General features: G+C 35.8%; 3 protein-coding genes across 5 annotated transcripts in view; 2 read left to right on the top strand and 1 right to left on the bottom strand.

The window, feature by feature from the left end:
* Positions 1-1953, top strand: part of LOC135684234 (FERM, ARHGEF and pleckstrin domain-containing protein 1) — a 32944-nt gene extending 30991 nt beyond the window's left edge. Inside the window, exon 35 of the mRNA XM_065199693.2 lies at positions 844-1953. Within this exon, the coding sequence (XP_065055765.2) occupies positions 844-889 (46 nt within the window). The 3' untranslated portion in view covers positions 890-1953. The remainder of the gene's footprint in view (positions 1-843) is intronic.
* LOC148957293 (prenylated Rab acceptor protein 1-like) lies at positions 130-5147 on the bottom strand. The gene is made up of 4 exons (XM_089115590.1): positions 4838-5147; positions 3493-3590; positions 3177-3278; positions 130-2699 (listed from the first exon to the last, which is right to left on the bottom strand). Exons 1-4 carry the CDS (start codon positions 5104-5106, stop codon positions 2599-2601), a joined length of 570 nt encoding a protein of 189 aa, XP_088971716.1. The 5' UTR covers positions 5107-5147; the 3' UTR covers positions 130-2598.
* Positions 5148-6351: 1204 nt separating this feature from the next.
* The window catches only part of LOC135684238 (protein Aster-C), a 31774-nt gene continuing 11484 nt past the window's right edge, over positions 6352-26641 (top strand). Inside the window, exons 1-15 of one of the 3 annotated variants that reach the window (XM_065199703.2) lie at positions 6352-6476; positions 10211-10281; positions 11030-11210; positions 18878-19019; positions 19747-19834; positions 20439-20542; positions 21028-21123; positions 21813-21893; positions 22162-22338; positions 22863-23190; positions 23905-23975; positions 24707-24800; positions 25128-25246; positions 26188-26238; positions 26369-26460. In XM_065199703.2, coding sequence (XP_065055775.1) covers positions 10212-10281; positions 11030-11210; positions 18878-19019; positions 19747-19834; positions 20439-20542; positions 21028-21123; positions 21813-21893; positions 22162-22338; positions 22863-23190; positions 23905-23975; positions 24707-24800; positions 25128-25246; positions 26188-26238; positions 26369-26460 — 1694 coding nt within the window. In that variant the 5' untranslated portion in view covers positions 6352-6476; position 10211. Of the gene's footprint in view, positions 6477-8576; positions 8793-10210; positions 10282-11029; positions 11211-14848; positions 17042-18877; positions 19020-19746; positions 19835-20438; positions 20543-21027; positions 21124-21812; positions 21894-22161; positions 22339-22862; positions 23191-23904; positions 23976-24706; positions 24801-25127; positions 25247-26187; positions 26239-26368; positions 26461-26641 lie in introns of those variants that run through there. The other 2 variants (XM_065199702.2, XM_065199704.2) reach the window with 2 other exon arrangements.

The raw sequence follows: 26641 nt of genomic DNA, 5'->3' as shown, positions 1-26641 counted from the left end.
TGGTCAGAAATGCTTCTCTTAAAAGGTGCAAAGCTATTGAATAGCCTTTTAGTGGAGTCTAAGCAGACAACCCCTCTCCATAGCTTCAGGAAAACCATTTAGAAAGAGAAAATTTTTCTTTTCTTTAGATTTCTTTAGATTTCTTTAGATTGTAAATTTTGAACATTATTTTCGATAGGTCTTGAACATTGTTAAGAAGGTTTTTTAGTTTAATTTAATTAAAAAAATTTTACTTTGTGTCCTTTTAATTAATATTTTTATTAGAGGCCCCCTTTAAAACCAGTTTCTGCTGAATGACATTCCTCCTTAAGAGAATTAAAATATAGATATATAAATATAAGCTTGAAATAAGTACTTTAATCCTGTTTCTGAAAAATGGGGGGGGCACATGCCTTCTGTGCCCCTGTTTCTTATGTCTATGATTACAACTGTTCAATTGTAAGTGCTGTTTGTAGTTGATGACCTTTGTCTTTCACTACTTGTTACAATTTATTAAATACATATATTTATTTAATGTATTTAAGGATAATAGAAAAAAAATCATTTTACTGAAATTTGTTATGGGCAACAAAGTATTGATATATCATGCATGGTAACTAGGTTAATACTTCCCTACACATGGATGATTTTTTTAAAAATTGGTTGACTCTTTTATAAATTGTACAAGTTAAATGTAAGGGGACATTTTTGGAGGGGGAAAGGAAAATTGGAACATTTAATTTTGCAGGAGATGCCACCTATATTAACCATCGGTAGAAAATCTTAAAAAATGACTGAAATATAGTGCAAGAGATAATTTGTATGTGTATATCTAACATGCATGGAATAAAACCTATTTTTCAGGTGGTTTGAAGTTTTGGAATGTGCCACTAACACTGCCACACGGTGAAGAATTTACTTCCAATGTTCAAGTGATTGAAACAGGTCAGTCACATTGAAATTTAGAAAAACGTTTTTATCTGGACCTTTTCATAAGCAGTCTCTTTATACATCATTCTTTATGTATCCATTTCAAAGCATAAACTTTGTTATAAAGAATTTATGAAAAAATAAAAAGAAAGAATGTTCTCTAATTTGCACAGAGAAACATAATCCCATTTGATAACTTTGCACAACCATAATAGTGCTGCCAATTGTATGTAGATTTAGTGACATATATGTCACCACAGTTTTTAGCCTTTATCGTATAGTTTATAAAGATAGAATTTTAGTAAATATTATTTAACCCTCTGCACAAAAGTGTCACATAATCAACCTTTAATCATCTCTATCATTCACTATGAAGAGAGTCAAATAAAAAAATATTATCTGCTTTTATTATGCTCTGCACAAAGAATTAGTAATCCTAATTCTTTTTAAAAAAGAAATGAAATAAAAGATTTACAAACTATATTTGGGATTAGATTGCTAAATTAAATCTCAGAATCTAGGTATTTACAAAGAAACAGAACAGCAACTAGAGGTAACAGATTTTTGCACATAATGATATATAGCAAAAACAGGGTCTGGTGCTTTTAGTCAACATTTATATAGACAATAAATACACAAGCTTACAATCTTTTAAAGAATACAAATATATTTATAACAACTTTAGATCAATTAAAGCACTTGAGGTCTGTAAAAGCATTTCAGTTTGAGTCAATTAACGGTGGTTTTTTCATGAAAAGCTTTTCTGGTGTAAGCATGCAGACGATAAAAAACAGAGGGTTAATATAGAAGTTATTCAAAGTTCTTAGAAGGGATTTTACTTTCTTTGGTTTTGTATTTAATGTATGAATAATATAGCTACATTTTAATTATACAATAGTCATTTTGTGAAGTTTAAATTTAAAGCTCAGTTTTACGTGATTTGATGTTAACAAAAATAAGCTGGATGTTCTGTCATTCCAAGCAAATTTTTATTCATAAAATCTTTTTGAAACCGTTTTTATTTGAAAACTTGCAGTTTATATAGATGGGCTATTTTCTTTCTTTTGACTGGCCTACCTTAGCAACCACTTGGAACTTGGTTTCAAAGACAAACAACATCTGACCCTTTCATCTGGTCTTTGGTAGCAACAAAATAAATTTTGCATATTTACGTGCAATGCGATATTTGGAAAAAGTCTCAATCATTCTTTATGCAATCATGTTGGATACTGGGGAATGGTTTTGGGATAAGATTGATTTACAAATCAGCCACATAATCTTTAATTTTTCAAGAGAAAAATATGTTATTCATCACCACATTTTGGGGACTGTACCTGTTGAAACCAATACTGAACAATGTTCCAAAAATAATCAAAGAAATGATACAACTTGAAAACAATGGTATATTGCAAAGGACCCAAGATTAGTACAATAAAGCAAAAATTAAGAATCAAAATAGGAGTAGTAGCCAAGTTAAATGACATTGAATTGTTTTTTCATTTCAAGTTTGTTTTCACTTTTGAAAGGGATTTTTACTTCCACTTTTGTAAATAACAGGTCTTTGTAATTAACTAAATAGAACATAGTTGCAAAAACTTGACAATTAACTAAATAAAATATTATAGTGTGAAAAAATAACTGGTCATTGTAAGTAAGTATGTCAGTCGGTGCTGACAGGAGGGTTTTCGGTTAAGGCCCGACAGACTTGACCTCATCAAGTTCTATATCAGGTTCCTGTGTTGTAGGCTCCACTAATGATGCATGCAAGGTGATGATGAAAACAGAAGCTCCTAAAAATAAGTTTGATGAATAGCAAGGTTTTGCAAAAAATAGTTGGAGACTTACATATAGACCATACAAGTTTATCTGGTTTTCAATAAAAACCTTTCTTGTTATTGTTTAGTGTCTAGGGTTTGTCAGTTCATACTAGTGCAGGTTTTCAATATTTCTTCCAATTTCTTTAGCAACTTGCTAAAAGTTGGTCTGAAAGTTTGGTCTTTTACTGACTTATATAAAGGCAAGAAAGTTTACTTGAAGAGAGATCATAAATTGAAAATTTGCAATAATTAGTACTGCATATATAAAGGTGATAAGAATAACTTAAGAATGGCTAACTGTATCTTAAGAATGATTAGTTTTGAAGGCTGTTTGTATAACTGTTACCAAGATGAAGAGAGTTTCCAAATGTAAAATTGTTATGTAAAATCATTGTGGTTTTATGGGTCTTCCATTGCATAATAATTAAATACGGCATGATGAGTACATACCAATTATCCAGAAAATTGCAGAACCAGCTGATGCAAAGAAGAGCAATGGAAGTGAAATTGTTAGTACAGCAGCATATTGCTCAGCTGTCGAGAATTCTCTTCCTGAAATGAATATTTGGTGAATTTATTGCTTATCATTGTAATAACACTTCAAAAAAGCAAAACACAGTGAAAATGATTATTTCACAATATTGCAGTAACTTTTTAAAGAAGAAACATATCCCAAGTACCCAACCAAAAACTATATTCAGGTCATCTCCTTCAAATTATGGTCCCCATAAAATAGGTATGTGAGTACTATTAAAGAATTACTAACCTGCTATGTTTAGTTTCTGTCCTCTGCCTCTTTTCGCAATATAGAGACAGGCACCTCCTGAAATTATTAGTGCAAACAGCAGCAATGGTGAAGTTATTCTGTAACAAATATTAAGTAATATGAAGGGAAAAGAGTTGAATTGCTATAAAGCCTTTTATACAAATACTGCTTCTCTGGTAAAACTGTCTACTGGTTAAATCACTAACAATTTTGTACAAAGGCATGAAACTTTATTCAACTGAACTCCATTCACTATCTTTATAGTTACACCTAAGCCTGTATTTGTTGTGAAAATAGCATTCCATCATATATAATTTACAAAAATCAATTAATTTCTTTATCACATCATAAGTTTCATGTTCAGCTATCATAAGTAGCTAAGCCTGTACTTTGTGCAATTTCTCCTCATAATATGCTACAAATGCCTTTCCCAAAATTTTTTTGGCAATTCAATTAACAAAAGTTTACACTTTCTTCTTAAAAGTTGTGGAAACTAGATGTATCTTTTTTCTTTTTCAATTTTTCATCTGTGGTCAAATATTTTGTGCAAGATTGTACGCAAAATTCTGGGTAGTCAGCCCAAAAAGTAAGAGTAATCAGCTTTTACAGGGGAGAGGGGACATAAATCAAAAGAACCTTGTGGGGGAACCCATTAAGTATGTTTCATACAGTGTATAGTGTATGAAACATACTTTATGGGTTCCCCCACGTGGCCATTTGCTTGATGTTATTTGATGTCACTCCCAATTTGGAGGTTACTTTCAAGATAAAATGTGCATGAAAAATAATGATCCAACTTATGTTTAGGCTTATGTAAGACAGTCATTATGAAAATCATATTCTCTGTGTTATGGCTATGCTGTTGATATGCACCTCTATGTGGGGAAGGAAGATGGTCAAAACACCATTCAAGCAAACCAATATTGAAAGGCAAATTTCAGAAAGTTTAACTTTTCTGATCTTCGTCAATGTTGTGGCAACTATATACACAATTGAAGTGCACAATTATAACAAAGTGCACACTTGCAGGCACTGCAGAGCAGGGGGGGGGCTTTAGCCCCCCACTTTTTGCAAAAGATCCCAAATAGTAAGTAATAAACTACCAGTAAAGCCACATTTTATATGGTGTTAGCCCCCCCCGTCACTTTTTAAGACCCCCACTTTTCTCAACGCTCCGCGGTGCCTGACTTGGCACACTTGAAATTTTGCTCTTGCACACCCAAGATCTTGTTGGAAACTGCCGTACTCTGCAGTCATGTCTGACAGCACACCTCTGTTCTGCTGACGGACTAAATTTTTTTCTATTTCAATGTCTAATTTCAAAATATTAAAGAATATAACTCACATGCAGTATATTGATAGGAAGAGACAAATGACGATGTAATTAGTTTGGTAAGTATCTACATTGCTGACGATTCTTTTTCCAACTTGCGCGATGTCTCTAGGTTTCGAAAAAGATTTCGTATTAACAAACTCCATCCATGGTCGTAAAGTGGCTCTCCTCCGTTGAATCCAGTTTATTAAAGTAGACTTTTGGCTATTACTCTGCTCATCATCAAGCGACTTTTGGATTTCACCCGAAATCTCTTCAATGTTTAAATTCAGTCCTGCCATTGCTGTGTTTTCCTGCCAACGAAGCTAAAAGCCTCGTTTCCGCCGGTAGGTGTCATCATAAGCCAGTGAATCGCCTTCAATACTTTCAGTCCAAAATTTTTCATATACATAAAAGAAATTTGAATTTGAATTAATATTGGAAAACTGCAAGATTGGAAATGTACTTTGCGAATCATCAAAATCTTTGTATAGGAGAGAGATACCGGGGGGCTTGCCCCCATTTTGTTTTGTAAAATATGGCTGTTTTTATACTTATTTGTCAGGGCTGGCCCCCAAACAAAAGTTGTGTCTCGGTCTTTGTTTGTATTCTATATTTTTGGCTGCGTATGAACACGGTGGAACTCATCATCTTGTGGAGTTGTGGAACTAAGCTGAGTTGCCTTTAGGCAGTGCCAGAGGAAGAATAGAATAGTTTTTGGGGTCGCCACTGTAATTGTGACTACATTTTAATAAACATTTTAACGCTGTTCTTGTCTTTTCTCTCAGCTTGAAAAAATTCAATTGTTTCTGTTTTATGTTTGCTTGTTTTTTCTTATATTTTGTCGGGAAATTTCCCTGTAGGCCCCTTACAAGTTCTCATGCGGGCCCCTTGGATTTTTCTATTTGTTTGGATTTTTCTTTTATCGTTTGTAATATCAGATTTGTGAGAAAAAAGGTTAAATGTTAAGTGAGGCTCCACCTGCCTCCTTGACACTCATTTCCAATATTTTATAAGTGACAAACAAGAAACAGTCAGCACCAAAATGTTTACCCTGGGTACCTGTGCCTCTAAAAACTTGATATTCCCGGCCTAGAAAAGTTCCCACAACGCCCCTGCCTTCCCCTCAAGAACACAAGTAGCTCCGGCCCTGCCTACGCTAGGGTTTCGTCAGTGAGAAAAATAGGTACATGACATTATATTATATTTTACTATTTGCCACTACCAGCGAAAAAGGCCCTTGCATCCCAAATTTTAAATTTGAGTTGGAACTCTGTCTTTTCAATGTTTTAGAAACAGTGACATGATGAACATCTTTTGTAGCAATCATTGCAAAAATATCAATGGTGACGTTAATGTTAAACTAATTACTATAATCTGCGTGAAGTTATTTACGTAATGCATTTTAGCTACTAGAAAATGATTCAAGATTGTTTTATCTTTAATGCACGCGGAAGGAAAATGGCTAATGGTGGCGGGCAAACAATAGTGGGTTTTTAACTTCTGCGAATTCAGCTCTGACGTCAGAAGGAACCAATTCCTCGATGTCTTGTAAAAATTCAGTAAAGTAGGTCTGGCAAAACATTTCTTCTCTGGTAACTGCAGTGAGCAGTTATAGTCATCCACAAAATTGCTGGTAAAGAAAGGTTCTGAAACGAACTGACGTCAGAAGGTATGACCATTAATGTAAAATCGACAGTGCTAGGAAGCGGCAAGCGAGCATAATAATCAAATGTACTTAAATAGCAGAATATTACAGATAGATGAATGATTCATTTAAGATTTTCAAAGATTTAAGATTATTTCGAAATTGAAATGTAAATAAGTGGTCTTTTGCTTTTATGCACAGGAAAGTGTATGTAACAGTATAGGGTCGATTTTGACTCTGTGCGTTGTGTATCTCTTAAGATTCTTTAAAAAGTTAGACATTTCTTTGTAGTTGGGTCGCAACAACGAATCAGGTTTGGTGTCAGTTTGTTGCTCCCCATTTCTTCATCACGTATGATGATAGCAATTTCTAATCCGGCATGCTTTCTTACACAAAATTTAGTTCCTCGCTAGTCCCTAAAGGCTGAAAGGCAAGTCGAGTAGTCCAATCTCCCTATAAGAGAAATTGCGAAAACTTCAAACTGAGCTAAATATTAATCGTTAAAAAGTGTACCAGAGAGAATGGGGCAGAGCCGTGGCAAATGATAGGGTGACTGGAGCCATAATGTTTAGAAATAGGCCACAACAGCTTGGGACTAGATGATCATACTTTCACACCTCAGTGGTAATTATCGTGAATGATAATCTTTTTTAAGCCCCCCTCTCAATTAAGCCCCCTCTCCTATTATCCCCCCTTTTCAGAAGGAAAAATTTACTAAGCCTCCTTCACAATTTAGCCCCCCCTAAACAAAATTCACTGATGCAAAAATAAGTAAACTTGACAAAAAAAAGAGATTTTCATTTCATCAAAAATACAGTATCCTTGCTTTTATTAATTGTTCGTTCAATACTTCTCATCAAATCGAAATTCAAAGCATGTTTCTTCCAGTCTTGACCGATCCGAAGACAAAATTTTAATGTGTATTTAAGCATGGGCCATGTGCGAGCCTTTTACCAAAAATAACGTTTGCACTCAGACGGATAAAGACGCAAAAAAATAATTGATGACGATGACGATGACAATAACTATATCATTGAGGTAGAACCCTGGTTTGATGTTTTTTATTTTGCACAAATAAAAGTAATTCTACCACTTAAAATGGTTATTTTATTACAAAATATTTATTAAGCTTCCTCTCTCAATTTAGCCCCTCTCTTATAAGCTCCCCTTTAAAGTGCTGAGAACCTGAAGGAGATCGATTAGGTCATGTGATTGATGACATGCAATTCAACAGATTCGAAGAAACAGACAGACAAGAGAGACACAACTCGCAAGATGAACGCCACGCTAGAAATAATCTCACTCATGGAATATGTCGTTTTAATGTAAAGTTCGCAATATCAAGGAGTCTTTTCATAAGTAAATAAATAGAACATTCGCAGTGCCTTTTCGCTTTTGTCTTTTTATACATTATTAACAAGGAACCGGGAACCTTTCTGGAGTTTCGTCTCTATTAGAGGGACGAGGCGTTTGTACAGCGCAGGGTCATTCACTTGATCCCCCACAGAACCATTAAGCCCCCGGGTGCTTAAAACAGAATTCAAGGTATAACTACCATGTGACATGATAGGTATAACCTTCATGATTCCTTTTCCCCCGGTTTTTGGCAAACAACGATCCTCTTTATCAGAACAGAGTGAGCTTTCCTCCACCCCCCCTCACTTTTTTCAAAACGTTCGTCTGCCCCTACTGTAGATCATAAAGAAGAAACGTAGAGATGCAAATTGGAGAGAATTTTGAAACATCAACCTGTCCCTACAATCTGAATACCTTTATTGTTTATTAAAAGTCTTTATCTTGGATATATGTCTATGTGAAGCGTCCCTAAGTTCTTTCCAGGCACAGAAATTATTGTTGAATGTCGTCGGAACGAAATTCATTTTGGGGGAGCCCCCCAAGCCCACCAGCCCACCAGCCCTCCCCCCCCGGCACCCCAGCGCCACACTTCCGACGGCTTTGTTTTCTTCTCTCCCGGTCCGGTTATTCAGTTTGATATTATCAATTTTATGTCCTTGTTTTCATAAAATTCTATAAGGAATAATAGAATTACTAACTTTTATACGAGAAATTTTCACAAACAAGATCCTCGAGACATCTTTGTAACATGTTGATCGCCAACCAAGTCGGGCATCGATCACCGGTCGAATGCTTGTGCATGGTTACGACTTCATTGTTCCGACAGCATCGAACGATCGTACAATAGGGCACGCAGTCGAACCATGTTATTATCGGATTTCATTCTATCAGAAATGGTTCAGTCCTTCTCAAATAAAGCGAATCCTGCGCTGAAAGTCACCTTGAAAACGTTTGAAGATAAATCGTGAGAATTGAAAGAAAAAGGTACGTGTTCACAGTAACCACTATATATGGCTAAAACCCGTTTACAGTCGGGGGAGGTCATTGTTTTGAACCAAAGATGCACTTGTCGGTCTGGATATAAAATTGACTGGAATCAAAAAAAGACCTTTTATTATACCAATAAAATGCAAAAAGGCAAACCTTTCTTGGAGCTTAATTTCTTGATAAAATAAATGTATTACAGTTTCTGTTTGTAAAAATACATGGAGGATGTCTGAAATGTGGAGAAATAATCGCAATTACTTTTCATCGAGTAAAGTTTTACAAAGCGTACGTTTTTACCGAAATATGGTTGAGATTGCAGATCTAGATTTGGATTGCAGATCGAGATTTGGTCATAATAATTTAAAAAAAGGACATCAACAGGTGTAACTGTAACGATTAATAAGCGATATGTGTTTTGGAGGGGGGAGGGGGGGGGTTCTCCTGAATTAATCAATCGAGCAAGCAAAAATCAATGTCTATTTTGAATCAACATTATGCATACATAATACCTACGGTTATATGAAGTATGATAGGGAAATAAATTGTCTATGTATAGCTCAGCGTTTTTTATACACGAGCGTTACAAAAAATACTATAGAGGCGCAACAAAGCAATTTTCACTGCGGGGCAAAATCTTGTCAGGACCCCAGTCTCAGAACAGATGACAAGACTCTGATCCCAGACAATACGTGGCCTATTGTAGAGGCAAAAGTGTATTTGGTGCATTTCTAAATTCGAAATTTACTGCTACCCTCTCCCTCACCCACGCGGTAATTTCCTGCTCATAACGGAATCAAACTGGTCACCCGGCCCCCTTTTGCCCTATTAAAGCTGTACGTAAGTCACAAGCACACCTTCTCAGAAAGTTGTGACAGCCTCAGCTGAATAAAACAGGGCACTGGCAAAAAACCTTGTGCCTTAAAACCGTTATCTAAAAGAGAATGCCAACTGGAGACTGGAACAAGTACTGGAAACCAAGAGCGTACAAATATTGACTTGGAAAAATACGTACCGTTCATTCAGATTTTAAACGTTAACTGTCACGATCTAGCCGATGATTGAGGTTAAAAAATGACATGTTCGCGTACAAAGGATAAAACACTCTGTTTTTTCCAATTTTGTGACGATCTACCATGTTTTAAAAATCATCTTTTTAGAGTCAGAGCCTTTCTGCTGTGAGCATACGTTGATCGAGCTGCTTCAAACACAGGCTGACTTGGACATTTGCATACAAGGTGCTCAGAAAACCAAACTTCGATACTTGATAGCGATTCACAAGATAAAATCTTATGAAATTATTGGAGAGGCGGACACTGACCTCCGCGGTACATCAAACTTTACGTCTTCTATCTATGTAGATGGAATTTTCAGAACTGAGTCGAATAAATACAGCCCAAAATCTTTTATTTTATTAGAATGAAGGAAAACACTAGAACTGACGTTTTCAAGAATGGTGTAAGAAAAATGACAAGGAAGTTATTATCAGGTAAGGAAAACTCCGTTATACCATACCATGTATTCTGTTATGCAGCAAACTATATCATAAAGAATATTTTTTGTCACATAAAGCTAATTTATGGGGATATAAAATCGCTGAAGGTCTCGATCACTTCATTTTAAGTATTTTAAGATAATGTCTCCACACGGGGACATTCATTCACTATTTTTACAGTATACATTATTGTATGTAATGCGTATAACTTGATTTTGAAAACATATTTTTAATTTTTTTCGGCAAGATTGTAATTGCAAAGGCACCACGATCCCTGAAAATGTTGAATGTAAGAAGCAGGGCCGCCGAGAGGATTTGGAGGCCCTTGGGCAAAACCCAAAGACGGGGCGAAGGGAACAGAAAATTGGTCTTTAGATTGCCTTAAAATACCTTCACATTATTTATTGCAGTCATTTTCTTGCACTCGTGCATACGTTTGTTTCGTTTGCCTAATATCATGCTTATAATGGAACTCAATACTTTACGAGGCCCCCGGAACTGGAGGCCCTGGGGAAATTTTCCCCCTTGGCTTGCCCCCTTGGCTTGCCCTTTGGCTTGCCCCCTGCAGAATGTCTTCAAAAATCAAAGGTAGAAACGATATTGAAAACCTGTTCCTATTTTTCACGAAACCCAAACTGACCACAAAACTTAGACCACTGCCATCAACCCCTGTGAAGGAGATAGAGAAGCGGTAGTGATACAAGAATACAAATTAATTATTTGCTCTTATGTTTCAATCAAGGGCCAACTAAAAAGATGGAAGATGCTGCAGCAGACGAAAAGAGCTTCGAAACGTGTAATGGTAGTGAAAGTAAAGAAACAGAAAACTGTAATGCAGACGGTAATCCTGAAGACGATGTTGTTGTGGCCAGCATCGGGCCACATTCGTCATCTTCCAGTTTAGAATCACAAGAAACAAAAAAGTATGTTTATCCAATTCGTGGCGATTTTTCCACATTGGTATTTTTATTTACTTTCTTAAGCGCAGGAAAATGAATTTTATGCTCTTTTGTTTATGAGAATTTCAAATTTAACGAAAAGGAGAGGGAGTTGTCTGAAGCAAGCTCAATGTGTTAGATGGGCCTACGTGCCTGGCGGTTGTCCATTCATCGCACTTCCCTCTCTGTGCAAACCAGTTTAATTTCATTTAAATTTCACATAGGGCTAAAATAGAAGATAAAGATGATAGAAAACAAAAACCAAAAAACATGCTCAACATATCAGAATTCAAAAGTAATTTGTTTCCCTGGCAAAGAAAATGTATGTACCACAGGGTACTCAACTGAGAATTTTTTCCAAGTTGTCTCTCAGTCTCTGACAGTCGAAGACGGAAATAGTGGATGGGGCTTGGAGAAGGGCAACAAGCGAATCATTACTTGCCAAAATATTAGTGAGCTAGACTTTTATAGTTAATGTAGTTCTTTGAAACTGAGTTTCCAAATGTTCTCGCAAAGGGATTAGTATAGTGGAATGATGGTTAAACTATTGTGCACTATGAGCAAAAGGCATTAAAATTGGTACAAATACGGACTAACATGTGCAGTTTCAAATAAGAAGGAGAGTCAAATATTTCACATTCTCAAAGTTTCTTTTTTACAGAAAAGAACTTCAAGCTACAATTTCATTATAATTTCACTAAATTTTGTCTAAATCTAGTTACCTAAAGACCAAGGCATTTAACTTAAAGCAGCATTACCAGAGCACATAACCACAAAACAACTATGACACCTTGTTCAATACTGACATGGTTTTAATTATATAAAATCAAAGCAACACAGTGAGTCTCTTTTTCAGTCACCATTGCATCTACATAGCCCTGTGTATTTTAACTCCACTCTGACACATTTGCATCTTCCCCTGCATTCTTACTCAGGGTTGCATCCACATTTTATCAGTACTCTTATTGATATCGCAGCCTCTACAAGGTCAAGCCAGTGAGGCAAGTAAATTCCCGTTACCCTTTTCCATCCCCAATCCACTGATATAGCGTGACTTTCTCAATTGGGTATTCTCTTTTACTAAAGGGCGGGGCTGGGTGAAACTAGGCAGAATAGATAGATTCAAGAGTTGTGTGGTGTCAATGGGTTTGAAGCAAATCTAATACGACATCATCCATCACAGATTAACACTAAGGCAGGGTCTTGATTGAGTTAAGGAAAAAGCGACCAGTTCCGGGGCTATTGAATAAATTGACTCAATCATAGCTCATACGAATAAGAACTTAGGGTACTATGATATCCTTTCAGCCGGTAAAAACGATAAAGAAAGTGTTCACTTAATGTCACAATAACTTTTGCTGAATTCCTTACTTTATATCCTGAAGTAAAGAGGAAGTAACTGGAAACAACTACACATGAAACTTTTATGCAAAATGATGACAGAGAATGTTGAAAATATTCACATAGTGCTTTACATGAAGCTATGAATATTTTGTGGGATGAATTCCAAGCCTTTTTTCCAAAGGCAGCATAGAAGAAAGTGAGCACAGAGCTGCACGTAATGGTGTTTGAATAGTGCAGAAAAATAGGCCAATATTCTTGAATACACTAGGCAACTTGAAAGGGAATTATTAAGCCTATTTAAATTTACTACATAATAAAATACAATTTGCAAACCTCCCTTACATACAAACGATTGTAAAATTGGCCTACCTACGCGAGAGCACACAGCTAAACCATCCCAAGCTACTGAAGGTAGGTTTGCACTGTTCTCATGGCTGAATAAGGTTTCAAAGGCTGACTCTCTTGTTTGTGTTGCTTTGAAAATCTGAAAAAAAGGTTCAGACATCATTCTTCAAAGACTTCCTCTCGATGTCTGATCTGGAAGGCTACTTGCCACTTTACATTGTGCTAAATTAGAGAAACTTGTTCTTTTTAGAATGATCCTCTATTTCTTTTGATGGTCTCTTTAACAAATTCTTCATATGCTTTGTTGCTGAACTCTTTATTGATGCCAACAGTTTCTATAGCTATATCATCCATAACATCTCTGGTGTTGTTCTGCACTAAGCTATCTCCATGAATCACTGAATGGTGTGTTGTTGACATGGTTCAAGAAATACTTTTGAAAGACAGGGGTTTTCTTATGATGATGAAAGTTTATTGGTTCTTATTTTCTCAGACAACTCAAACTCAGCAGCAGCATGGGCCATTTCAGATCTGCATACCATCCAACAGTGCAGATTTACTCATCTTCTGTTGTAACTAAAATCTCTCCATCACCTTTGATGTCTTAGTTGTAGTCCTCCTGACTTTGATCTAGTCCCATGCTCGTGAATGGCTTTTTAGTTCTTGAATCTACAAAGCAGCTGATCTCATTGAATGCTTGATACACATTGGTTTGTTCCCTGATAAAGTCACTGTATTTTTTGGATTTTTGCATACTGTTCTCATCAGTGTTGCTTTCAAATCCAACAGTGAGTTTTTGCATGAAAAGGGTTCCATCTTCAGATATGAAGACAATATCTGATTAAGAGGCAGATCTGTATAAATTGAGCTGTTTTAGTGCTGTAAGTGTTTAATAATAATTACAACTGTCATCGTTATCAATTTGTTCATATAAATTCCACTTTGACATATAAATACCACCGAAATCATTCAAATGGATATTCCTCTTCCATATCGCCTCTGAGCCTGAGATGTTAATGAATAATAGGATTTTTCTTAGACCGCAGCATGCTATTAATGTAGTAATTTCACAAAGGATCCTAAATGCTAAGTTTGTCATTAAGATATTTGTGGAGATTATGAAACAAAAGCAGTCCTGTTAGAGAACAGATGAAAATTTTCCTTAGTTGTAGACATAATTCTTATCCAAGAAAATTATGAATATCCTTCGTTTTCAATAAAAAATACTTGTTGGCTCTTTTTATGTGGTGCAATAGTGCCCCCATAATTCTATCCTTCCTACTGTACTGAGATTTTTATTTGCCAATACTGTAAATGTACTCTGAGGGCTCTAGTTGGGGAGATGAATGAGATAAATTCTTAAAAGGAATGAGGCAATCCTCCATCCTGGAATCAGAACCCATGTGTAATAGTGACTCTGTTCCATGTGCATGCTCTTTGACTCCAGGATGGAGGGCCTACTCACTCAATGAAACATTCTCTCTTGTTCATCTCCCCAACGAGCTCATGTCCTGACATTAAGGGTGCATAGATGCCAGAAAATCCATGGAATGTATAAACAAAGCTTCATCTTGCTTATTTACTAGAAAAATGAGCTTGCCTGCCTGCTTGCTATAACTTTTTCCTATTGCTCAGGGACCTTCTAGATTATCCTATGATCTGACCTTCTAGATAGATCCTGTGTGTTATACGTAAATTTTTATTTAGGTAACTTGATACCTTTAATTTGTTTAGAAACCATAATTAAAAACACACATACACGATTATATTTTGTTCTTACAATTTTCACTGCCCTCCAGGAAAGCTTACTGGGGAGGCTGCCGCTAATTATAACTTGATTTTTATATAGTTTAAATGGTACATTTTTTCATGCCCAATGCATATGTGCTGTCAGACAAAGTGGTGCAAATGCTGTAAGAGAACTTGTTTTGGGTTGTGTTTTTACTCTGTTACCAATAGCTCAAAGGTACTTTAAGGTTGCAGCTTGTTGTTAGATTTGTTGCAAGTTACTTTAATATGTTTTAATGCATTTCCATACAATGTTTTAGTGGAGACTGGTGTTTTTTCTTTCCTTTTAGTTTTTAAAACAGTTAATTCACGGAGTCCCTCATGTCTTGTTCGATTTCCAAGAAACATCAATGTTAATTGAAATCCTCTTTTTTACTTTTTATGTGAATCGTCTGTCAGTTTTTGCGCCAAGCTTTCTCGCTTTAAAATATACGAGTTTGCTCTCCTTTATATATTATCTTTCTTGTTCGATTTTCAAGATACATCAATGCCACTGCAAAATCATCTTCCTTGCTTTTAATTGTGCATTGTCTGTCAGTCTTTGCGCAAAACTTTCTCGTTTTAAAATATGCGAGTTCTTTCGCATTTTGTATTCTCTCTTTTACATAAAATATCTTCTTGTAATATCTTCTTGTTTTTAAAGAATCCATCCTCTAGATATTATTTTACGTTTGTTATAACTACAGACATGTTTCCTGTCTGTAGTTATATCATTCTATAACAGTGTCCGCCTTTAGCCTTGTTGGATTCTTTTATGTTAATCGTTCTCGTTTGCTAGCTATTCGGCTGTTGTGAAATACACCTTGATTATTACGTCAACGCATCTTACTAAAATTATTTGACAACTTTTGTCTGTTTCATATCGAAAAAGAATATTATACAATGCTGCAACAGTTTTTTCATTCTATCAATAGCATCAAATCCAGTGTTTCTTTTTTGCTGTAAAATGTCAACCTTAGTTTCACGAGCTACAATTTCCTGTTTCTAGCATTATTTTTGCAATATTTTTAGACGTATAATGCCTATAGTTAGTCTATTTAAACATCTGCTGCATGCTTTCGCTGATCTTTGTCTACCTCAAACTCTGTTTGATTCTCCTAAGTAGTAACTGTCATCTTTCCCAAAAAGTCAACATTTGTATTTGCATTCAATCATTTTCAACGCATTTGAAAGATCACGTCTGCTTCTTTGCGGCGCTTATATTTTGAAGCCACAGTCAAAACAGTTTGTTCGTATCATAGATGTCTTACCCTTTTGTCCTGAGTTCTTGTTGCATAACTTTCCATAGTAAGAGGATATTTTATTACTTAAATTATGAATTAAGTTGTCATTATTCTGGTGAATGTTAGTAGGTGAACATTCTATTTCCCTGTTTAATTATAAATGATGATTCTGCGTCTTCCTATAGCCAGCTCTTTCAAACTCATTTGTCAAAAACAATCGATCTGCAAATGTTTATATTCATTTTAAATCCTGTTTTTTGCCACTGTAGGCCTCCTTTGTCACCAGTTAATTGGCAGGCTGACATTGCCGCAGTATGCAATGGGCCATCTTCATTATTTAGACATGACAGGTGTTCGGCTTTCAACTAGAATTGTGATTGTTTAGTATAAAGAAGCCAATCGCTCTTCGTGATCTCTTTGTCAATCCTCGCTTGGGACAGACAGTTTTTCTTGTTTTGCTTCATTGACGCATTATTTATATCATGTACCGGATTGATTTTGTCAGTACATTGTTACGGGAAGCTTGATAGATTGTATGAATTTATCGTAAAGGAGGCTTAGTGTTAGCCCTATCGCTTTTTCTACTTTGTTGCATCATGTTGAGATCTTGGAAGGAAGTATTGTGAAATAGGAGCTACACGTGACCGTCAGCAAGAGGAAAACAGCTTCGAAGGAATTAATCTGCTTTTGCCGTTGACCGGGTGTTGATGTTAATGCATGCTGGTTTATCGTCTGGTATCCGTAATTTTTGTTTTTGAGAAGCAGCTGCGGCAAGGACAGCGAATAACTGGCGAGATTCGAATTGACACTACTGATATAAAAGGACGGGGCGTGTAAACATCAGAAAAGTCTTTGCAGACCGTGCGTGTTGTTCAAATGTTTATGTGGATGATTTAAGAGCAGGTCGACTTCGATTGCTTTCATGGAAAACAGCGCAAATTCTCTGCCATTCAACATGGAAGGCAATCGCGCTTCAAACGAAAATGAAGCCGATGCCAAACAAGGTATATTTGATTCAACTCAGAGCGAGACGGTGGTCGATTTTGCTGACGATGAACCGGTCAGTGCTCCAACCGCAGCTTCGTTAAGCAGTCTGCACATCCGCTTTGACTCCTTGTGAGTTACGACTCTTGATTTTTCTGCTAGGTTTGCGCTTAGTGCAAGTTGGTTAGTTGTTCATTTACAAAATCATGGATGCCTGTTATGTAAAACATCGACAGATTGTCATTCTGATGAATTAGCTTTTGATTATTTATCCATCTAAAACATTTATTGCTCTCTCGTCTATTCCAAAATCTTGCTCTGTCCTGTTTTCTCAGCATACGAAGATAAAAGTTGAGATTAGAAAAATAAAGGTTTTCACTTTTAAATAGCTATCTTTTTATGAAATCTAATCTTAATTGTTTCATCCCAAGCTATTTTCAACGCCTTCGTTCTTTTCTCGTTTCTTGTTTCAGGGTAGTCATATATTTTGTTAAAGTAAACTTAAATTTTCTGCTGAAATGGAGTTTCCAGGGTGCGATTTGTTGATCCTGTTGGTGGCAGGTTTTGCCGTTTCATGGAGTAATTTGCTTTATAATTTTCTTTGTTTTATTGAACAAAAAGACAACCCGCTCTTCTGCTATTTGTTAAACAAATTCATCTTTCCTGCTGTTTCTTTAATTAAAAATCAAAAAGTCCATTTTCCCGTATGCTCGAATTTTTCCATGCAGCGGATTCTTCAATTCATAATTAATAGCTACATTTAATTTGGTAGATGTCAGGTCTTTAAAATTTATCATACCGTACATCTTTTTCATGCAACATATTCTACACTTAATAAGTAAAAGGTAATTTTAATTGGGTTGAAATCCGGTTTTTAAAAACTTTTTATCATTCCGAACACGGTCTCAATGCCATATATTCTACATTTAATAAATGAAAGGTAATTTTAATTGGGTTGAAATTCGGTCTTTAAAAATTCTTTATCATTCCGAACACGGTCTCAATGCAATATATTCTACATTTAATAAATGAAAGGTAATTTTAATTGGGTTGAAATCCGGTCTTTAAAAATTCTTTATCATTCCGAACACGGTCTCAATGCATTAAATTTTACATTTAATAAGTAAAAGGTAATTTAAATTGAGTTGAAATACGGTCTTTAAAAACTTTTTATCATTCCGAACACGGTCTCAATGCAATATATTCTCCACTTCATGCAAAATAGCTTGTTTTCAAACCGGAAGCTGAAGCTTGGTCATACCGGTCTGAATACCACAAAATTTTGCCTTCTTGTAACGTATTCTGCAAGATGGTATGGTAGCTGTCATTTTTTCAACTTAAAGGTTCTAGCTAGAATTCCAGTAGATTTCCTCCCCATATTTTCACTGTCTTATTTCCCTAAAAATGAATCTTTCTCGTTAAATGAGTTCTGATATATTTTTTTAATTCTGTAAGGTCCAAACGTGGCTTTTACCTCCCCTAAAAAAATAAGTACATATTCGCCTGTGTTGATTTTCGAACTGTTAATAAACGCCTCCCTATTTTCTCTAATAAACGCCTCCTTTAAATAAACGCCTTCTCTTGAAATGAATATAAATGCCCTCCCTGATAAACAGCGCACACATTGAGATTTTATTTCATGTGAAATATAACAAAGTTTTTGATCCGGCAGTAACTCTTGACTGAATACAAATTATCTCTTTTATTCAGTTCTTTTGTAGACGACGTTGGTTAATCTTTGTTTATAGGCCAATCAACTTACAAGTTGAGTTTAAAACCAGTCTTATCAGCCAAGGCACTGCCAAGCCCAAAAGATTGAAAATGATCGATGATGTAAAATGAATTAATCTTTACTGTGTTTTCCCTGTTGTCGAGCTACCATCTGTTCTACCGATTCTTATTTTTGTCTTGCTAAATTATCTTGATTCGTATTTACTCTGATAACGATATGCAAATCTCCTTAAACAGGCTTTCAGATGCGAATACCAAAGCGACCGATGCAGCTGCTAACATTAAGTCTAAACTTCGAAGTCTGAGCCCTGCAAAACGAAGATCGGATTCAGATGCCAAGGACAAAAGGAAAGGTCATAGAGGCAAGCGAATATCACAGGTAATTTACCTTTCAATATGATGAAATCTCTAATTCCATGTCATTGTCTTTTATTTATTGGATAGAAAACCCTGTGCAATGTATTACAATTCAAGCACATGTACATTTGTTTGCATCCAGCATGTCCCCCCCCTGTACGTTTTTAATGAGATGCATTTATCCCCTTTGATGATGCTAAAGAGTTTTATCGTTACTTTTGCTCAAGCAAAATAAATCATGTAAGGGCAAAGGCAAAAGAATATTTTACTTTTGCAATTTGAAATTCTTAAATCCGTTGATTCTTGTTGGGACAAAACAGAACTACAATATTCCGAGTATATATAAGTTTGACTACCAATTTTTCTTTATAAACTTTGTCATCATTTTGGTCACCAGTTTTTGGCCATAATTCCTTATTTTATGCCTGTCTGTACTTGTTTTTGGAAGCAGTTGGAGACGACAAAGAAGTGAAACTTTTGTGACGTTGGTTTTGATCTCAGAATCTTGGTCGATTTGTGGTTAGCGTAAAGCCGACTCTGCTGTTCGCAATTAGTATACTGTACTTGATACTGAATGATACTGTATGCACTTAGGCCTTCTGTTATTGATTACTCACTGTATTGTATTAGGCTATGACTAACGTGATCCAGAAATACTCCATGTACCGGAATTTCTTGGTTTGAACTTGCCGTTTTTTATGTTTTCGATAACTTGACGAAGAATTCTTGACAATTTTCTTGGATCTTAGATTATGTCTGGAGCGTCCTTCAAATCAAAATGTGCTCTTTTCAAGAGAATTTTCAAGGATCTTCCACTGGAGGAGATGCTGATCGTTGGCAAGTCTGCTTTTTTTCTAACAAGATCTAATTTGAAAGTTTTTGAAGCGTATCTTTATATATATTCACTGACAAGTCGCATAAAATTGCAAAAACTTTTCTGGAATTCTCTCATCTACAATTTGGTTTCTATAAAACAGAAACAGGACGCATTTGAACACATTGTGTACTCTCTTCATTTGAAAGGGGGTTACGTATTATGCATTGCATCGCGAGAGACTTTTCATATTTAGGAGCAGCAAGTATCAATTTGCAATACCATAAATCCTGGAAATACTCCCCCCCCCCTCTTGCGAATGAGTACCTCGCTCTAAGAGTGCCTCGCTCTAATTAGTGCCTCGCTCTGATGAGTGCCTCGCTCTAATGAGTGCCTCCTTTATAGTTAAATATGTAACGAACTTCTGCATTGATTTAGCGTCCCTGCCCTCAATATAATAAGCAAAATCGTAAGTTGGTCTGCAACATCGCCCGATGGAAAGTAAAAAATTGTGTGTAATGTACCTGTGTCTTCCTCGAGTACTCTTGACAAATTTTTTGTATATATTTAACGAGATGGATTTTTTATGCGATCGTTTTTATCTAAGTTGGTTGCTTCCTTTTCTAGATTATTCTTGTGCACTTCAAAGAGACATCCTTGTTCATGGGCGTGTCTACCTTTCTCAAAATTGGATGTGCTTCTATGCAAATATTTTCGGATGGGAGACCCTCGTAAGCTCACTTGTTCTGTTTGTCCTTCATTACTGTTGTGCAAGAAAAATTGCTTGGAACATCCAACTCGTTGTGTTTTAGTTTGTTCATTTCCTTTCAAAAGTGCTACTTTTCCCTTCCCCCTAGAAAAATGATGATAGTTTGGCCAAATATCATACCAGTCAATCGAATAACGCACTTCAAAGTCTCCAGTGTCATTTCATAACAAACCAAAATTATTCCAAATGGGAGGGAGCATTGCTGCTTGTGATGTTTGGTTTTTTCAATGTGTATGGCTTTAAAATTACTAAATTTGGACGATATAGTTAGAAATGAAATGTTTCCTTTTTCAATTTACAGTAAGTTGTTTTATTCGTAGGACCTTTTTTCAATTTGTTTGATAGTTTTATTCTTTGCTTGAGACACATATCCTTGAGAAACATATTTCAGTTCTTGGCACAGAAGTTAGCAATTCTAAAATGTGGAAATTTTGTATATCGTTTTAGGAAACAATTAACTGGCATGAAATAACTGCAATTACAAAAGAGAAGACTGCAAGAGTAATACCCAACGCCATAAGAATAAGCACAAGTAGGGACAGGGTAAGTCTGATTTCATTCGGCAACAACAATATTTGTACAATCAGTCCGGAAATCTGACTGCCTGATAATTCGTAATTTCTAGTTTCGAACAAAAACCTGATTCTTCTTTTAAAAAGAAGAATTTTTTATAATTTGAAAAAAATTGCTTTTCTGTGAGAGTACTAGCTACAAGAGGTTGAATATAAAAGTGTCAAAGTAAAGAAAATGACCGCAGAGAAAACCTACTTTTTCAAGATCTAGATTTATTCTTAGGTCAATTTAAAAGGTGTATATTGGAATTGTAGTGTTGAAGATTCTTACATGAATAATTTTGATGATGAGTTTGGTTGGTGATATCTGGCACTAAGGTTGGCTCAGAGGACAATGCTCTTTGAAATAAAAATCTTATAATTTTTCAAGCAAGTTGCTCTATAACACAAATTACTTGTGTTGAAAGAAATGCAGCCTGTGTGCTGCCCTTTGATTTTAAAAGTTTTCCTTTGCCGGGATTTACTTCAATGTCTACGTCATTGATTTTGATGTGATTTTTCAAGTCCAAGAATCAATGTGTTTCACCCCATTGAATCCCTTTATGCAATGTTGTTTAATTATGCTTGTATATGTGACCAGTGATCTGAGTATAGCGTTTATCATTGCTTTACTTTGCGATCTTACTTATCCTCATATCCCATTTTTTATCTTTGTTTCAGTATTTCTTCACATCTTTTGTCTCAAGAGATAATTCGTACACTGCCTTGTTCCGAGTTTGGCAAAATGCACTGTTAGGCCAGGTAAGATCTATTTACCATAAATTGTCCTTGTTGCCTCCACTGTCCGCTTAATCATAACTACCGGACACTGGTACTGTTGGCTGTCCGGAGCCAGAAGCTATTCTTTTAGTGTATGTAGAGGCCGATTGTGGCTATGAGAATAATGCAATTTAGATTTGTTTTTACAGTTACTTCTTTGGATCATAAGGTTTTTTGCGATCTTTTTGTCGTTTAAGTCACACGATTGGTGCTTATGATTTTAAGCGGCGAGCTTCTTTTGTGCTTGCAGGCTGTGGGTCCACTTGAACTACGAAAACTGTGTAGGAGATTTCGAAAAAGGACTTCAGATGATGTAGACGGGGTAGTAGATGATAAAGACGAAACTGGGGATGAAGTCACCGAAAATGATAACGATAATCCATCGATTTCACCCAGTGATGTTTCCCAAGATTATCAAGGAGACCAGGTTTGAATTATTGTTATTAACAGTTTTTTGCCTTTTTTAATCCCGCTTTTTTTGTTTACCCAGACTCATTGACTGTGCTACTTTGATAAGCTCTTCGAACAGTTGCTCTGACTAAAATTATAGACTGAAGACTGGGTGCAAGCTTAGACAAATTGGATTTCAATCAACAATAATATTTCCGTCGTTTGTATCTTCGTGCCTGTAAGTCTGTTAATATTTGTTATATCTTTCATTTTTTGTGAAGACTCGTCGTTTTTGAGTCGAGCTATCACATTAAATAGTTATGTCCTACATTCGAGAATGTTAGGCTCCGTTTCTTAAAGAAGCAATTATAAACTAAAGAAGCAATTGGAAGGCAATAATGCAATTTTCTTCCATGTTTTTCTTTAACGCGGGTCTTAATGTATAGGCTGCTGCTCGATTCTTGCTCCGTCCTGATTATGCATGGGAAGGTTCTAATTGTAACTAAACTAAAACTAAACTAAACTTCTAAAACTAAACTTTAATTCTTCCCATATTCCCAGGGACAAAAGACAAAGATTTCGGTTATTCCACCTACGCCCCCTGTCGGTGTGCATGAAGATGACTTATGGACAGGCGATTTGGAAACATCGGACGTCAATAAAAGCGGCCTACCAGACCCAAAAGAAGACAATGATGGCGAGGTCAGTGACGTGTCTTCAAGATCACCATCTCCGATCCTTAGGAGAGCTGAGAACCTTTTAGCGTTTGCGAAGCAAAGAAAAAAGCAAAGGAAGAAATTAAAGAAAACCTTTTCTCTATTGCCTGCACCAGAAACGTCGGGACTTGAAGGATCAGAGAACGAAAATACTTCTGAAGATAACGCTGAAAGTAAGAGATTTTTTGATAATTTTAAATTTTGTTTTTCTTATTTATTGTTGGGCAATGGGTGAAACGAATTAAAAAAACAAGAGATATTCCTGGGATTCACTTTTTATTTGAATCTTGTCGAATTTTAGCTGAATGTATGGATCTTGCTGATATGCTCACGTGTATGATAGTGTCTGCCCTCGGGGGGGGGGGGGGGTGGGGGGGAACTATGCCTAATTTTGGACGGGACGTGCCATTTTGGTTAAAATTTTGGACAATAATAATTCCGCAAATGTCTGAAAAAATGTGATCCATAATTCCGCAAACATGATGAAAACTATACCCATTATCCTGCAGAGCAAATAAATTTTTTAAAGCACATGAAAAATCATTTTGGATATTCATTTTGTTGATGCTGAATCTCCCTCCTAATAATTTTGCAATATTTCCACAAAATTGTACCCATAATTCTGCATTTTTCTTCAAATTGTACCCATAATTCTGCATTTTTCTTCAAATTGTACCCATAGTTCCGCACAAATTTCAAAAATTAGTACCGATAGTTTCGCACTTTTCAGGAAAAATGTACCCCTGAATAATGGCACGTCCCCATACTTTCAAACATGTTAAGGTACCCCCCCCCCTTCCTACGAGTGTCTGCCATTTATCTCTCCCGTAAATCCAATTAAGATATGTACTTGTGAATTTTTTCCTATAAATTTATTTCTTTTTCAGCTGATGACGCTGGCGGTGAAGTGTTTTGCCCTTGCGTGGGAGCCCATCCAGGAGTAGAGTACTGTGTAGAGGTAAGTCTCGGTGAATTTGATCATTTCCAGCTTTTGCCACATTTGTCACCTGTTCGCTTTCACACCTGTTATCACAAAGCCCCCTCCCCAATCATATGCAAAATCGTTCCAACTTATTACACCACCTTCTCCAACTCTGTCTAAGGCTTAATTCCGCTGCAAGAGCCAAGAAAAACACGAGGAAGGCAAATTAAAATGAAAGAAACTAAACTGTCACACACCCAAACCCCACTTCGTTTTCATAGTTTTTTAGGAATGTTTTAGCCGCTTTAAGATATTGCCCGGAGTAAAGATAAACTTTTTCTAGGTTTTGTCACTCTCTTTTACTTTGCTTTCAGAATGTTTCTAATTTGTCTTCTTTAAATCTTACATTAAAAAATTTGTCCTTCAGTCTCCACTAGGAGTTAAACACTTTCCTCTTTCCTTTGTTGAAGTGTCAACACATTCCATGGGGTTTTCCCCAACATTGCCTACCAAAAGGGGGCGCCCTTTAAAGTAATCACAAGTCTCCGTTGTGTGGTATTTTCAGCTTTGTTAATTTAATTGTTGTATTTTTGCTAGTGTACGGTGTTTAGAAACAATGTAAAAAATATTACACTCGAAAATTTATTGGCTTTGTGCCGAAATTTTATGTGGAACCCTTCGACCATCTTGTTTTTTCTTCGTAATTCCCATGTTCTTAGCTCCTTTGATTGACTTGTCAATCATTTTTGTTTTCGATGTTATTGTAGGAATTCGATTTTGACGTTGATGCTTTGTTTGAGCATTGTTTCTCGAGTGATTCTGACGTCATGAAACAGATCCATGAAAGCAGGAAAATGCTGAGTAAGAGTCTTAACTCTAATGACTATCCGTATCTATGAAATTTTTTACCCAATCGTCATTTCTTATGTATTGTTGTCATAAAGGCAATATCAAATGTCTTTTGATTGGCTTAATTTTATTCGGATTATTCAGATTTCATCAAGTAGGCATAGCAAGTATACAGATATGATTGGCTACGACTTAAAGAGATTTTTCATAGTTTTATCATACGCACGGCTCAATATCTTTTGGTGAATATATTCAACTTTTTAAGGGAATTCAGGTCTCTATTAGCTTGTGGAATGCCCTAATCCCCAGGTTATCTGAAATTTCTTTCTCTTCTTGTAGATGTTCGATATCATGATTTTACCAAAAACGAAGACGGTAGCTCGGAAAGATTATTGACCTACACTTTGACTTTAAACTATACTATAGGACCAAAACATTCGGAGACAAGTGTGAAACAGGTACCCATTGTTACTTCAATGCTGCTGTTATGCAATTTTTGTTGCCTTACATACAGCTGATAACAGCGGTGCTACTAAATAAACAAGAGGCGCCCTTGCACAAAATGTTGCGAAAAACAATAGCAAAATAGAAATTTTCCAATTTTAGCCATTAACAAGTGGGGCTCAGCCCCCCTAAACCCCCAAGTACTGCACCTATGGCTGATAAGAAATTTGAGATGCAAGCTCGACTTTTAGAGATCATTCGACTTGTGTTCTTTAATCATGTGTTTTGTCCCTGATACAGAATACTGGCAATGAGAGAAACCAATGCCAGCTTTGAAAACAGAAATAAATTTCTTTCGAGCGAAATAAAATCCTTGCTTTTTTCTCTAAGCTGTATAGATAAATCATACGCGAAATGACTGGATTAAATCGAGGAACTTTCCACACAGAAAGCAGAAGAATTTTGCAGGCTCAAAGACTTTGTTCAAATTGTTCAAATTGTTTTCTGTTATTATTTTGTAATCTAGTATCCTGGGCCGATTATTTTGATAACTTTCATCCTTTGATGTCTGCCTGTTTTTAACCTATCCTTGTCTGAAGTTTAAAGTCTTTCCTGTTTCAAAAATCATTGAAAACACTATATAGGTCATTATGGACCTCCTCGATCGACCTTGGTACTGCTGCCGTAATTGGGGTTGGCTTAGGTAATGAAAATCTCAAATCTGATCTGCTAAAACTATACAAAATGGTAGTGTGAAGCGCCAAGTAAACCACTTACTAAGGGGTTTTGATTGAATCTCAAAGAGCTCCATCACTTCGAGTCATTACTCAAATTTTTAGTATGTTTCTTTTTGAATGTTTCTTTTTAGAAACTTTCATCTTGGTATCACCATCCATTTATTTCAGTAAAAATCATCAACTTACAATTGTTTAGATATGTTGTGTTTATTTTTCAGATATTTCATAAGAACAACACCCCCGGATCATTCTATGTTGTAGAAACAGAGGTACCTTCTCTAGCTTTATCTCAAAATTATATGGATTTTTTAAATATTTTGTACTTTTAAACATCTCTTTACTCAAGAGCACCAATGTTGAAGATTTTGAATAAAGTTTTTTAAAATTTCACATTTCTAGGTATACAACAAAGGAATTCCATATGCAGATAGCTTTCACATCTTTTCACTGTATTGCCTGACTAGGTTACCAGGAAATCGTTGCAAAATGAGGTAATAGTATTTCATCTGTCTTTCTTATCCCTTGGCAATTTTGTTATGTTTTTGTCCTGTGTATCTGCAGAGTGCTTTGCAGATTATGACATCATCTAGGTCAATTTTAAATCATAAGAACAAAAACTTAGTCGTGTTTTGTAGAAAACTTTTATGAAGCATTGTTAGGAACTAATCAAAC

Source organism: Rhopilema esculentum, unplaced genomic scaffold (genome assembly GCF_057945365.1).
Source record: "Rhopilema esculentum isolate cy_ngs unplaced genomic scaffold, ASM5794536v1 HiC_scaffold_34, whole genome shotgun sequence".
Lineage (NCBI taxonomy): Eukaryota > Metazoa > Cnidaria > Scyphozoa > Rhizostomeae > Rhizostomatidae > Rhopilema > Rhopilema esculentum.
The sequence above is the reverse complement of the archived record's forward strand: the minus strand, read 5'-3'. Positions and strand labels throughout refer to the sequence as shown.

Excerpts from the sequence above, each read along its gene's own strand:
- LOC148957293 (XM_089115590.1), bottom strand. The coding sequence starts at position 5,106 with ATGGCAGGACTGAATTTAAACATTGAAGAGATTTCGGGTGAAATCCAA. Across the intron at positions 3,279-3,492 it reads ACAGAAACTAAACATAGCAG|GAAGAGAATTCTCGACAGCT; the intron begins GTTAGTAATTCT and ends TATTCATTTCAG. Across the intron at positions 2,700-3,176 it reads TGCAATTTTCTGGATAATTG|GAGCTTCTGTTTTCATCATC; the intron begins GTATGTACTCAT and ends ACTTATTTTTAG.